General features: G+C 33.7%; 3 protein-coding genes across 3 annotated transcripts; 1 reads left to right on the top strand and 2 right to left on the bottom strand.

The window, feature by feature from the left end:
• The first annotated feature begins 27 nt into the window (after positions 1 to 27).
• Positions 28 to 3,437, top strand: LOC123193331 (probable dual-specificity RNA methyltransferase RlmN). The gene is given in 11 exon segments (XM_044606232.1): positions 28 to 247; positions 250 to 284; positions 374 to 449; positions 537 to 634; positions 848 to 949; positions 1,077 to 1,163; positions 1,377 to 1,493; positions 2,004 to 2,107; positions 2,359 to 2,498; positions 2,622 to 2,758; positions 2,868 to 3,437. Coding segments are annotated over 11 exon segments (1,242 nt in total). The 5' UTR covers positions 28 to 81; the 3' UTR covers positions 3,048 to 3,437.
• A 1,327-nt stretch (positions 3,438 to 4,764) lies between these two features.
• LOC123193330 (receptor-like cytoplasmic kinase 176) lies at positions 4,765 to 7,602 on the bottom strand. Its single transcript, XM_044606231.1, has 6 exons — positions 7,167 to 7,602; positions 6,625 to 6,941; positions 6,346 to 6,481; positions 6,091 to 6,233; positions 5,860 to 5,983; positions 4,765 to 5,406 (listed from the first exon to the last, which is right to left on the bottom strand). Exons 1-6 carry the CDS (start codon positions 7,216 to 7,218, stop codon positions 5,063 to 5,065), a joined length of 1,116 nt encoding a protein of 371 aa, XP_044462166.1. The 5' UTR covers positions 7,219 to 7,602; the 3' UTR covers positions 4,765 to 5,062.
• Positions 7,603 to 9,567: 1,965 nt separating this feature from the next.
• On the bottom strand, positions 9,568 to 13,113 carry LOC123193329 (triosephosphate isomerase, cytosolic). The gene is made up of 9 exons (XM_044606230.1): positions 12,873 to 13,113; positions 12,648 to 12,723; positions 12,254 to 12,377; positions 12,055 to 12,139; positions 11,793 to 11,925; positions 11,399 to 11,493; positions 10,737 to 10,815; positions 10,031 to 10,113; positions 9,568 to 9,937 (listed from the first exon to the last, which is right to left on the bottom strand). The coding sequence occupies exons 1-9, from the start codon at positions 12,909 to 12,911 to the stop codon at positions 9,887 to 9,889; spliced, it is 765 nt and encodes a 254-aa protein (XP_044462165.1). The 5' UTR covers positions 12,912 to 13,113; the 3' UTR covers positions 9,568 to 9,886.
• Positions 13,114 to 13,457: the final 344 nt, after the last annotated feature.

The following is a 13,457-nucleotide window of genomic DNA, read 5'->3' as shown; positions in this document are numbered from 1 at the left end:
GTCTTTTCATTTGAGATTTTAGCCGAAACAGATGAGGCATAGAAAGCAGAGGTTTATGGGGGAAGAATTGAGCAGGACAGAATGATGATGGCCGCTTCAATGGCTCTGCTTCAGCAAGCGAGCTCCACCCCTTTGGCCCGTGCAGTGTTGCGCCCTCGTTTTAGCCTCGCCGTTGCCACAACCTCGCGGCGCAACCTATCTGTATCTTCTCCCTCTTGTGACCCTCACGTCCTTCTTGGCATGTCCGAGCCGGGCTTCAACAACTCGCTATCGACTTCGGCCAGGTAGCTAACCAAATTTAAACAAATTCTCCTTCAAATTTAACTATTTCCTGTTAATAAAAATGATTTTCTTTTTCGATTTTATAATTTAGCAAAGCTACAGAGGGAAGCAACTTCACCATCTAATTTACAAGAGAAAGATCAACGAAATTGAGAATTTTATTCAACGTGAGTATTTTTTTAAGTATAATTTCTATATTTTGCTTGTTTGTGTTTAGTGACTTTTTATTTCCTTTGTATATTGCTATAATGAAGTGCCTCAGGCGTTTAGAAAAGACCTTCAGGAAGCTGGATGGACGGTTGGTCGCTCACCAATTTATCGCACGGTCACGGCAGCTGATGGAACTATTAAAGTATGGTTATTGCATTTGCTAAGTGTTTTTCAGTTGCTCTTTAATTCCTTTTATTTTTCACAGTTTGTTGTATTTTGAATTGATGTTATCATTTAAATTTAGGAAATTCAATTGCAGAATTGGTTTCATAAATGTGTTAGCTTTCTAATTTTTTCTTCCCGTTGGTGTTGTATATATTTTATTAATCAGTTTTCTGTGTTGCTGATCATGCAGTTATTGATACAATTAGAAGACAACAGATTAATTGAAACTGTTGGTATACCAGTTGAAGACGAGAGAGGTTCAATGCGTCTTACTGCATGTGTGTCATCACAGGTGGTTCTTTCACATAATTTTTTAGCTTATGAGAATTTTTATATAGAAGCATGAATACTTTTATATGATTATGCACTGTTGTTTATAATAGCCTGGCTAACTTAATGTGTTATATTCGGATATTCAGGTAGGCTGCCCATTGCGTTGCTCATTCTGTGCCACAGGGAAGGGAGGGTTTTCAAGAAATCTCAAAAGGCATGAAATTATAGGGCAGGTATGTGTGTGTGATTTTATTTTCATCTTCCTTTTTTGATCATCGAAGTCCTCTTTCTGTTGTTTCAGTGCCCACACAATTCTGAAAACAAAGTGAAGATTGAGCTTTAGTATGAAAAAAATTGCTTTTCTATCAATTTATCATGAAAAAGTTATTGAATCCAAGCAGATTCACTTCATTCACCATTATATACTGTTTTTAATGTTTATGCAGGTGTTGGCCATTGAAGAGATCTTTAAGCATAGGGTGACAAATGTAGTGTTCATGGGAATGGGTGAGCCAATGTTGAATCTTAAATCAGTGCTTGAAGCACATCAATGTTTGAATAAGGTGCCTTTACAACTAATTTGTGCAGTTCATCTAGGTTTTTCATTAATAAATTTGTTCCTATTTTCTCATTTAACTTCGTTTGTATTGCTTTTATGGAACGCTGGGTTTCTTTAGAATCAGTTGTTATTTGATTTGAGTTCTATTTGATAGGATGCAATGAAGTTCTTATTTGAGAAAGTCTGTTGTTCTAACTATCCAGTATAATTCTTCACACTTAAGAGATTAATATTTCTCTCTGGTCTAGCAGTAACAAGTTGCATCACATGCCATGTACTATGGTGGTCAAATAATGTTTATGTCTTGTTTACTTTATGAGCAGGAAAAAAAAAAGAGAGATAAGAAATGTAGAAAAAAATTGTAATTGATAATTGCTGGGAGAATCACTATAAGAATTCAAATTATCTCATTTACCATGTCTACCTCGTGTTTACTATTAAACCGTGCATCAATTTTTAATTTGTGGGTTTTCAGTGTAAACTCATTTGTTCCGTGCTGTTATTTATTTTAAAGGATGTGCAAATTGGACAAAGAATGATCACAATTTCCACTGTGGGAGTACCAAACACAATAAAAAAGCTGGCTTCTCACAAACTTCAATCGACACTGGCTGTCAGGTGTGATGCTGTATTTAGAAAATGAGAATATTTGGTGCTTTTCATTTCTAAATCATTCATATTATTTTTTCTTCTTCACCAAGCATAATGATATACGTTCTGGAGTAACCAAATATTGGTTTTTTAGTGTGATTTCTCTCTGTGCTCTACTTTTGGATTTTACCCTTTAATTCTTGAGATTTAAGCAGAAAAACATTTCTTCCAGTTTGGGGGATGTGTACTTACTTTTCATATTTTTCCTTGCACACCAGCTTGCATGCTCCTAACCAGAAACTTAGAGAATCAATAGTGCCAAGTGCGAAATCTTACCCTCTGGAAGCGATTATGAAGGATTGCAGGGATTACTTCGTTGAAACTAGTCGACGGGTAACCTTTGAGTATGCACTATTAGGTACTGAAGTTTCACTTGACATAATTTTTCTTCCCCTTCCTTTTTTGGTGCTCCTGCATGAAAACATGAAAGTAATTTTAATAGCTCTTTTCTTTAATATTATTACTTATTGGTGATCTGTAGCTGGAGTCAATGATTCACTAGAGCATGCTGTAGAACTTGCTGAGCTTCTTAATGAGTGGGGACGTGGTCACCATGTGAACCTCATACCTTTCAATCCAATAGATGGCTCTGATTATAAACGCCCATACAGAAAAGCGGTTTGTTGATAATCATAAGTCATTTTCTCCATATATGACAATAACCCTCGTCTTTTTTTTTTTTTTTGTCAATCTATTCTTTATTTTTTAACATCATTCTATTTGGCAGGTCCAAGCATTTTCAGGTGCTTTGGAGTCTCGTAAAATAACTGTTAGTGTACGTCAAGCCAGGGGATTGGATGCTAGTGCAGCTTGTGGTCAGCTAAGAAATGAGTTCCAGAAGAGTCCTTTGCTTTCCAACTCCAACAGCTCACAATCCGAATCAGACAAAATTACAGTTGCTTGTTGATTGATGCCAAACATGCATTCTCTGCTCCTTGCAGCTCTGCCAAATGTGCTTGCATACCATACACCCCTATTTGCCTTCTCCATCTTCAAGAAGCTCAGAGAGAAACTGCTGATTGATAAGGCTTATTGAAGCTCTGCTAATCGTAAAACAGTAGTTGTGAAAACTGCAAGAATATAGTTTCCTTTACATTAGAAATGCTGGAGATACTGAATCTGAGTAGGCTTCTATTGCTGCAAGTGAGGATTATTTAGTCCTTGTATCTGGGCTTCATCAGCAAATGCGGGCAAATTTAATGTAACCATCTGATTTAACAGTTGTGACTTTCTCGTGCTTGTACTAGCTAAATTTTTGTTGGTAATTTAACAGCTGAAAGAGCGTAAAATTAGCCATAGTTCTTATTCCCCTGCATTATAGCGAGGGTAAATTGCAGTTCCAAATTTGAATATGTTTTTACATGATGGATTTAATGTATTCAAATAATCAGTACAAATTTCTAGCTAATTTACCATTAGCAGCAATAAATTTGGAGTCAAGATGATGACGGACACTGATTTTTTAAAGAAAATATCCATAGCCACCCCCAGATACGTGTTGGCACTTGTTTCAATTAGTCGAACCAGTTTGAGGATTTTTTGAATTAGATCGAATTTTCGATTTGGAAAAAACTTTAAACTAAAATTGAACCAATTAATGAGTTAACGAGTTTTGAACTGAATTAAATAACTTGATCAAATTTTGAATCGAATTTATCAATTTACCGATTTATGGGTTATCATGCTTGCATATCCATCATTTGAGTCTCCAACAATTATTCCGATACTTACATATCCAATTTGACCTATGGACAAATGTGCAAACATACGTTATGCTTGTTTGAGTAATAGAAATGAGATTCCCCAATATCATGCTAAAATAGCTAGGATTTCCAAAAGAAGATGTCATTCATTTGATGAGAGAAAAAAAAAGAATATTGAAAATTTGAGTATCTGAAGTTGAAGCAGCTACATTCAAAAACAGAAGGAAAAGCAACAACTGGTGTGGGAGAGTAGTCAAAAAAGGATTCCTCACTTCTTTCTCTCATTTAAAACCGTACATGAAATTTTCATCTTGCACGGCTCATAAGTGATTAAAGAAAAGAACTCATCTTCTTTCTTTTTCGATTACCTTCCTTGCATTCGTATAAGATCCAATCCATTCAATTTCAAAATGCCAAGTTTTTTCGATTGCAGACCACATGGAACACAACAAGAACAAGAATCAACCACATCCACTTCAACACCATACAGAACATTTATAAAAATTTTGAGCAAAATGAGAACATATAAGAAAGTTTATAAACCAAGAAGATTTCATATGGATAGTTGTTCCATTGATTTGAGGTTATTGGACCATCTTGTACTAAAAAAACAATATGATTTGATACCAACCTAATATAGTCATTGTGAAATGGTTGTAGGTGGTGATTAACTTTTTGGATTATTCAACATCTTTGCAAAGCTTTTAACAGGATATACGTTTCTGGACTTTAAGCCTCATTTACATTCAAATTGAATCGTATTTACACGAACAATTGCAGCAAGGTGAAATTGAAGGCTGTTTCATCAGGCACACTGTAGTTCAATCAAGTGTTCTGCTAACACAATTCTCTGCCATTTAAAAATGCAGGCAGGCTGCTACAAAGTGCCATAGGCATGAAAAAAAAAAAAACACTCTTAAATGAAGGTTTAATGACCAAAATTGAAACCCATTCCATTAAAAAAGAAAAGGCAATAACAATCGAGATATTAGACAAGGCTGTACACCGATCAACTATTGTTTATACATGCACATTTTCAAGGGATTACATTCATCTAATATACCACCACCATTTTCCTTTGAATCGGCAAAAACAATAAAGCATGTATCAAGTTTGTCTTCATTTTTATGCACCAAGAGGAGAAGTTGTTTGTGGCCTACCAGGAGGGAGCTTTTCCGTTGAGATGTACATCGTAGGGCTCTTTCTGTTATATCTGGGATCATTTAGGGGGTTCATTTCCAGAGGACCCTGTGTCATTGGAGTCTTGAAGTTGCTCCAATGCTTTTACTACCTCATCCATGGTTGGCCTGTACTTGGCTTCTGATGATAGGCATACAAATGTGAGTGCAGCTGCTTTTAATGCTGCACTGCGTGAATACTGACCTTCAATACGAGGATCCATAACTTGGAAAATTCTGCGCTTGCTTTGAAGGTAAGGCTTAGCCCATTCAACTAAATTTTGCTCTCCTGATGGCCTATTCTTATCAATTGCTTGTCTGCCAGTTAACATTTCAAGGAGAACAACCCCGAAACTGTATACATCACTTTTGGTAGTTAAATGACCTTCATAACAAAAAAAGAATTGCAGGTTAAAAAGAAAGCCAGCTTGATCCCCATTTGGGCCAAAAAGGTGCATAATAAGATATAGCCTTTCAGACAGATCAAGAGCAGCTAGCAACTTGGGGACTGAAAACATGATACTGCTCGGCTGAGACGGCAAATTCCAATATGAAATACACAGTTACAAATGAATATTAAGCAAACTGGGTGAAGTTCAATAGAGGCAATTTATAAGCTTAAAATCATGTGATGACGCTACACTAGAGAAGCATTCAGTCTACAACATTAGGCCATTTTTTCTGTTTAGATAGGCTTGAATTTTGTGCCAAATAAGGCACTATATCAACTGAGGCATAAACACCAGTGATTGATGGACAAAGTTTATGGTCTGTAATATATGGAAATATACTCAAATATTGAGAGAACTAACTGTAAGTTGAGAAGAAGAAAAGATACCTGTGGCTATATATTCTGGAGCTGCATACCCATAGGTACCCATAACCCTTGTGGAGACATGGCTAGCATTACCTGTTGGCCCATCCTTGGCCAACCCAAAATCAGAGAGCTTAGGATTGTGGTTCTATCAAATTATAATGAGGGAAAAAAAATGTTAGAGAGCTAATCAAGATAATTTAAACTCTTGTGAGAACTATAACATTGATCAATGGTTGAGCATGTTGTACTTACTGAATCAAGCAGGACATTAGAAGTTTTGAAGTCTCGAAATATCACTTTTGCCTCGTTGCTATGCAGGAATGCTAGACCCTTTGCAGCACCAAGAGCAACTTTCATACGGAGGTTCCATGACAGCGGCTGGAAATAAGAGCCTTCTGTCCCAAACAAAACTTAAATTTTTAAATAAAATTCTTAAAGAGACTAGAACTCCTGAATGATTATATAAAGGTTGAAGTGAGAAAAGAGAAGTGGACATCAACAACTCACTTCTGAACAGATGGTTCTCTAAGCTTCCCTTGGGCATAAACTCATACACCAAAAGCCGGTGGCCATCCTCTAAGCAGTAACCGATCAATCTCACAAGATTAGGATGAGACAGCTGCCCCAGGTGTTTGATTTCAGTCTAAAGTTCAAAAGCCACAAAGAAATGAATCAGTCAAGCTATTATTATTAGTAAATGATATCCAAGTCTAGTGAGCTTGCCTTAATTCAAAAGGGAAAAAATGCATAGAATGAAACAAAGGGGGCAAAAGAATGGACTCTAACCAGCCATTCCTGGTGACCCTGGAAGCCCTCTTGATTGAGCCTCTTTACAGCAATAACAATGCCTGTGCCAGGCTTGGCGGGCGCGAAGGTATGCTCATCAATCCAGCCTTTAAAGACACTACCAAATCCACCTTCACCCAAAACACTATCTGGACGGAAGTTCCTGGTGGCTGTTTTCAGTTCATTGAAGCTGAAACTCTTCAAATTAGAGGACTGCAAGATCTCTCCCTCAGTTCGAGGCACCGAAACCGATGAGACCCTGCTGCATGAAACACTTGAACCATTCACATCTCGGCTACGGTATCTCGAAGTTGTTCCTACAAACACCATATCTTCTAAATTTATTGCAATCAAAACGAAAAATTCAAAAATAAATAATTCGGTAAGAGTTGAGAAAGTAATCTAATAATCAAAGTTGTAGTTTTATATGTTTTCCTACCATTTTTCTGAAATCAAACAGACCGTCAATCATCATAATAAAGGAATCAAAGAACAGTTCACAGATGCATTAAAGAAAATCGAAATGTGATCATATATCATACCAGTGTGAAGAGTACTTTCAGCTTTGATTTGAGAACCCCAGCAACACCCCATGAACACAAAGCTCAAACTTTCTTCAGTTTTTCACCAGAACCAACCGAAGAAGCAAAGCAAATAAAAAAAGCTACAGAAGGAACTATGATACAAACAAGGCTGGCTCGTGAGACACAGAAGAGTTTTAAGTGGGTGAAAGCAGAACTTTTATACGAAGGTTAGCTGTTAGCCAGCAACAACCAAAACCGTCGAATCGCAAAATTTGACCGATTAAAAAAATAAAAAAGAGTGAGTAAGGGTTGAGAAATAGATTAGAAAAGAAAGGGTGGGCTGTGTTGGCTTCTCTGCTGTCTGTGACTGAGAAGGTTATTTTTTGCAGAGCTTCGAGAAGGAGAAAAGCATCCGGCTGACCCCGCCATTGGCAAGTGGAAAGCAATAAAATAAAAGATAAAGAGAATTATACGACAGAGGGCGAGTTAATAATAAAAATTGAATAATTATTTGATTTAATTAAGATTATTTTATTTTAATTTAAAATCAATTAATTATATAATAATTTATTATTTACATATTTAAATATTAAAAAATATATATCAATAAAATAAAAAGTAATATTATGTATATTTATTTTTGATATATAATTTATATATATAATTGATGCGTTATTATAAAATTGAATAATTTTAAATTAAAATAAAATAATATTTAATTACATAATGATACATCTTCTGTATTGATGAATTATGTACTAAAAATACGTATATATAACATCACTTAATAAAAAAATGATACTTGTGAAATTTTAAATATTAACTCTATATATATCTATTTTAAATACACAAATAAATATATATTTATATGTGTTATCACATAATTGAGTATTATTTTATCTTTAATTTAAAATCACTCAATAATATGATGACACATATAAATATATATTTATTTATATATTCAAAATATATAAATAATTTTATTGAATTTTTTATTATCGGTTAAATATCTAAATTTTGTTAATATTTTTTTCTAATTGGTTGGAAATATAGTAAATTATTGCATATTTACTTATTCAATAAAATTATATATATTTATTTTAGATACATCAAAATATATATTATATATGTTTACATATGTTATTATATGATTAAATAATTTTTAATTAATAAAAAATAAAAATTAATTATATGATAAAATATATAAATACGTAAATATTTATAAATTTAAATTAAATATACGTAATATTATTATATTAAAAACAAACAAAAAAAGGGAAGAGGTGGGTGGTCAACGGGAGAATGGAAAAGTGTGAAACTTTGGTTTGAATTTTGTTCAAGAAATGGAAAAGTAAACCATAGATGACAACGCCTTCCCGATTACCAGACTTGGTATCATCGATTAATTAGTATTTAATTTGAGGAATATTAAATTTCATTAATATTCTAATTATTTCTTAAACTTAGACGGCACCGTTTTATTTAATACTCATCAATCCAACAGGAAGAGGAGAGAAGGTTTACTATGAAATAGTCTTATGAAAAGAATCTGATTTAATATTTATAAAGATTTGTTTTTTTTATTAATTTTGCGAAGGGTTTTATTTACGGAATTTTTCTAACCAAACATAAACTTTTGTTTTGACCTTTAAAAACCACTCGGCACTACTTTTGTCTTTAAATGTTATTAAATATCAAAAACATAATTTTAGCTCTCGACCTACCGTTTCCAAAAATGTTTAAAAGATAATTTATTTTAAAATAGATCCATGCTAATAGTGATCAATTAGCCTCTAAAGATGATTGATTCTTCTTTGTCTAAGAGGTAGGAGGGAAACAACGATCCACAAAAAACGAAGAGAATATAATAAAACCCTAACATGAAAAATATAATATTTTAAAATTAAAAAATAAAATTTTATTTATTTAATATTACTAATAAAATATTAACAAATTTTAACAAAAATTAAATATCAGATAAATATAACTTAACAAATAATGGGCACAATTTTTTTTTTCTATTTTGTGTTTTATTATAGTGAATTGAGAAATACAAAAACTGAAAGTGTTAAATATGATATTCTAAGAATAATATTTAAAAATATAAAGAATAAATGTTTGTTTTTATTTTTATAAAACACACATAAAAAGGAAATTACCCACTCTACCGCTGGGATAAAAAACCCTTGAAAATACTATTTACCATTTGAAAACAAGAGCAAAGGTCAACAAGCAATTCTGGAGCAAATAGTCACATTCATACGCTAAAAATCTACACTCAAATTTTATTATAATCATTGTGGCATTGAAATAAATGACCCAAAATCAACTTTATCCTTTTTTGTTTATATGTTGAAGAAAAGTAAGATTTAGCCTAATTTTCCCTGAAGATAGTATAAACAAAGTGAGAAGCACATGCTGAGGGAAATAGAATGATTAATTGACAAATAAAATCCAGTTCAATCTGGCTTATGGAAATACAAAAAGTATAGAATTATTGCATCGAAAAAGTATGTCTGAAATCGGAGGCTCAGGAATCATGTCACCTAAAGCATAAGCTTGCTTTATACTATGCAAGCAGCTATGCCTGAAATCAGAGTCCTAAGAAACATGTCAAATAGAACAAAAGCTTGCTACACTCACCAAGCTGTCTGAAACAAGCTCGGGAACTTCTGCTGAAAACCAGAGTCTTATAAACCGTTTCAAGTGCAATAAAAGCTTGCCACACTCAGCAAGCTTCAGGCACTTTTCTTCACCTCGGCAGACTTGATAATCTCAATGAACTCCGGCTGAAATGCAGTAATGAAAGGAGCATAAAAAATAAGTACAAGAAACTTCAGTATATGAGTCGCAAAAGGAGAAAAAGGAAAATTCATTATTACCTTCAGAGAAGCTCCACCCACCAAAAATCCATCAACATCGGGCTGAGCTGCCAATTCCTTGCAGTTTGAACCATTTACAGATCCTGAAACACGTATGCCAATAAGAAATGAGAAATACATACTACATAAAGCATGCCTGCATGAGCAGGGAGAGTGATTAAACATTTTTACAAACTACCATATTTAGTTTCCATTATCACTGCCCTTTAGTACTCAGGAATCCTCCAGAGAGAAAACTATAATGCTTTTGCTAGCACCATATAGAATGCTTGTTTTTAAGATTTTCGTACTGCATTCATATAAATGAAATAGCAAAAAATTGGCAAACACATTTTTGTGATGTTTTGCCACAACTGTCAACTTTAGCAGCTTTAGGAATGTACACATAATTTATATTTAATACATCAACCCATATGTAGCTTCTTTATACTCAAGCTTTGACTAGGCACAAACAGATTATTCAGTTGATGGGATGCTAACATAAAAATTTTACAAAAACTCTTCAGTTTTTCTACAAATATTTTGTTTTTTCTATCAGCTGTACGTTCTAGTGTTTAAAAACCTTACTTTCCTTAAGAAGATTGAAAATTCATTAAAAAAGAAAGTTAAGGATTAAAAGCCAAAATATAACTTATAATGCATGTTGTAAGAACAACTGAAAGCAATATAAAGAAAAGTAGCACTATGGACAAATAAAAAGAGATACCTCCATATATTATCCGGGTTGTTGCAGCAACCTCAGGACTGATGTTTGCATGGAGCCATTTCCTCAGTTCAAAGTGAACCTATCATACAAAAAAAGTCAGGAACGGGAACTAATCCCTAAGAAACAGAAAGCTTTATATAACAAAATCCAATTTATCATTCAAAATTAGCAAACAGAATATCACTTAAGGACTCTTTGTCATATACATCAAATGCAATAAAAAGGGGACCATGAAGATGAACATGGCTATCATCATGATTGAGTTGTTTACAAATAGGACAATAATTAAAAAAAAAACAAATTTCTTTACACTTAGGTCAATCGGAAGTAATATTTTCTTTTGTCAAATATCTTTCTTACCCTTAACCAAATCCACAATCTTAGCTTAAGAAATTTTACGCTATATCAATTTAATAATAGAAAACAGTTGCTACATTCCATTTTGCCATCTAAAGTTGCTGAAACAAACACCCTAATGATTTTCTTTCAAATTGTTTCCTAGAACAATCTCAAAGAAATTCTTTAAGCTACAACCAAACACTGAAAAGGCAAGAGAAACAGTATTACGTTTCAAAATATAGCAAAGAAAATACGAATGTGTTTAATTTAATTAAAAAAATATTATAAATACAACAAATATGGTAAAAGTCTCTCTCACTCACTTCCTGAGCTTGAGCTGGAGTAGCAACTTTTCCAGTTCCAATAGCCCACACAGGTTCATAGGCCAAAACAATGTTTGACCAATCTGAGACTCGTTCTGCCAATAAAAATAGAAAACTAACGATCAAGGGAGGACTATAAGGCTCATAAAAAACAAATTTAGTGCACAAAAAATCATGTAACATAATAACACCACACACAAAATTGTGTAATATGATATTACCACACACTAGACACAAAATGTATTCAAGAGCAAATTTGAGAATAAGTTAATAACAATCATTGAACACAAACAGACTGCATAGTTCTTTCTAAATAAGATATCAGAAATTAACAGCATTAATATCTAACACCTTCAAAACTGCACATGTTTTCTGCAAAGTGTCAATTATGTACCTGCAATTGCTTTAGTTTGAGCAGCAACAATTTCCATTGTAGTCCCTGCCTCACGCTGCTCAAGAGTCTCACCAACACAAGCAATCACCTTAATGCCTTGAGAAAGTGCATACTTAACTTTATCTCCTACAAACTGAATGAAACACACAGAAAATATAACGTTATTGCAGATAAGAAGAAAAGATGAGCAAATGTGAAGTACCAGTTGTAGACATATCATAACCACAAGCGAATTCTAAAATTCTGAATAAACGCTGCTTACCTCGTTTGATTCATTTAAGATAAGTCTCCTTTCAGAATGGCCAAGAATAACCCAAGGAATTTCCAAATTGACAAGCATCTCCGCACTGCACAAACAAGATACTTCAAATTTAAATTTTCTGATTCACATCCATTTTCAATTAGAAAAGTACCCAAGTCAAGTTTCGAAAGTACTGATAGTAACTTGCACTTGCACATACCTAACCTCACCGGTGAAGGCACCTCCCTTCTTCACCCAACAATTTTGAGCCGCAACGTGAAAATCAGGCCTCAACAAACTCTTCACCAGTGGAAGAAACACAAACGGTGGGCTAATCACCACCTCTGCAATAAATCAAATTACCAAACACTTCTAATCAACCTCAGAAAATTTATTGAAGAAGTTTCTGCGTTAGTTCTACCGCATTATATTCAAATTTTTCATAAAACTCCTTATCAAATTTGACCAAACACCACTTAAAATTCTAATTAGATTTCAAATTTTAACCCAAAAAAATTACAGGTAAACTTATCTAATTCAGATCTCATATATTAATCTAAGATTTGGCTAATTGTTTGTAATAATAAAATAAATACTAAAAGAAATGCTCTTACCAACGACATCTTGAGATGGCACTTGGCCTTCGTTGATTACATTAACGATCTTCTTCACTTCTTCCGTGGTTCCATTCTACACACAAATTCAAATCAAACAAACAAAAATAAATAAATAACCAATACACCGCACTGGGAATCAAATCAAACAAAAATACAGAAAACTCGTGATCTGATCAAACAAATTCAGTTCAAAGTAATCAACAGGATGAATCAAGAACTCACGCATTTCCAGTTACCGCCGACGAAGAACTTCCTGCCCATTTTGTTCGTCAGAGATCTTTTGTTTTCGTTATAGCCTTAAAATTGTTGAACGACTGTATATATCGGCGTTTGGGGCTGTAGCTGTGTAGTTTACAGTCAGAAACTTTAGTCGAAATTACTGTTCCAACCTAGCATGCTCTAGAGTGTGAGGCTATAGATGAAGGGTATTTTCGTCAAGTAAGTACAGCATTCGGAAATTGTGAGTTTGGAAAAATTGTGAACGGATTTTATTCACTCTATGGGTTGTGGCCCACGGGTTCATCAGTCACAGAAACAATGGGTGGTGACTAATAGATTAGGTGACCGATGGGTTTGCCAATTGAATAAAGCCACGTCATCTTATTTTGATATGTGCCACTCGTGAGTCGTGCAGTCAGGCATCGTAGGTCACGCGCACTCGCCTTTCACATCATATCATTATTATTTTGTTTCTTTTTTTTTTTTTTTTAAGAAAATTTAATTATAGTTAAGGTTCAAACTCGAAAGCAAACATGATATAGGGGTATTTAGCAGAATGACCCAAATTTGAGGTACGTATGAAGTTTA

Source organism: Mangifera indica, chromosome 12, assembly GCF_011075055.1.
Source record: "Mangifera indica cultivar Alphonso chromosome 12, CATAS_Mindica_2.1, whole genome shotgun sequence".
NCBI lineage: Eukaryota > Viridiplantae > Streptophyta > Magnoliopsida > Sapindales > Anacardiaceae > Mangifera > Mangifera indica.
The sequence above is the reverse complement of the archived record's forward strand: the minus strand, read 5'-3'. Positions and strand labels throughout refer to the sequence as shown.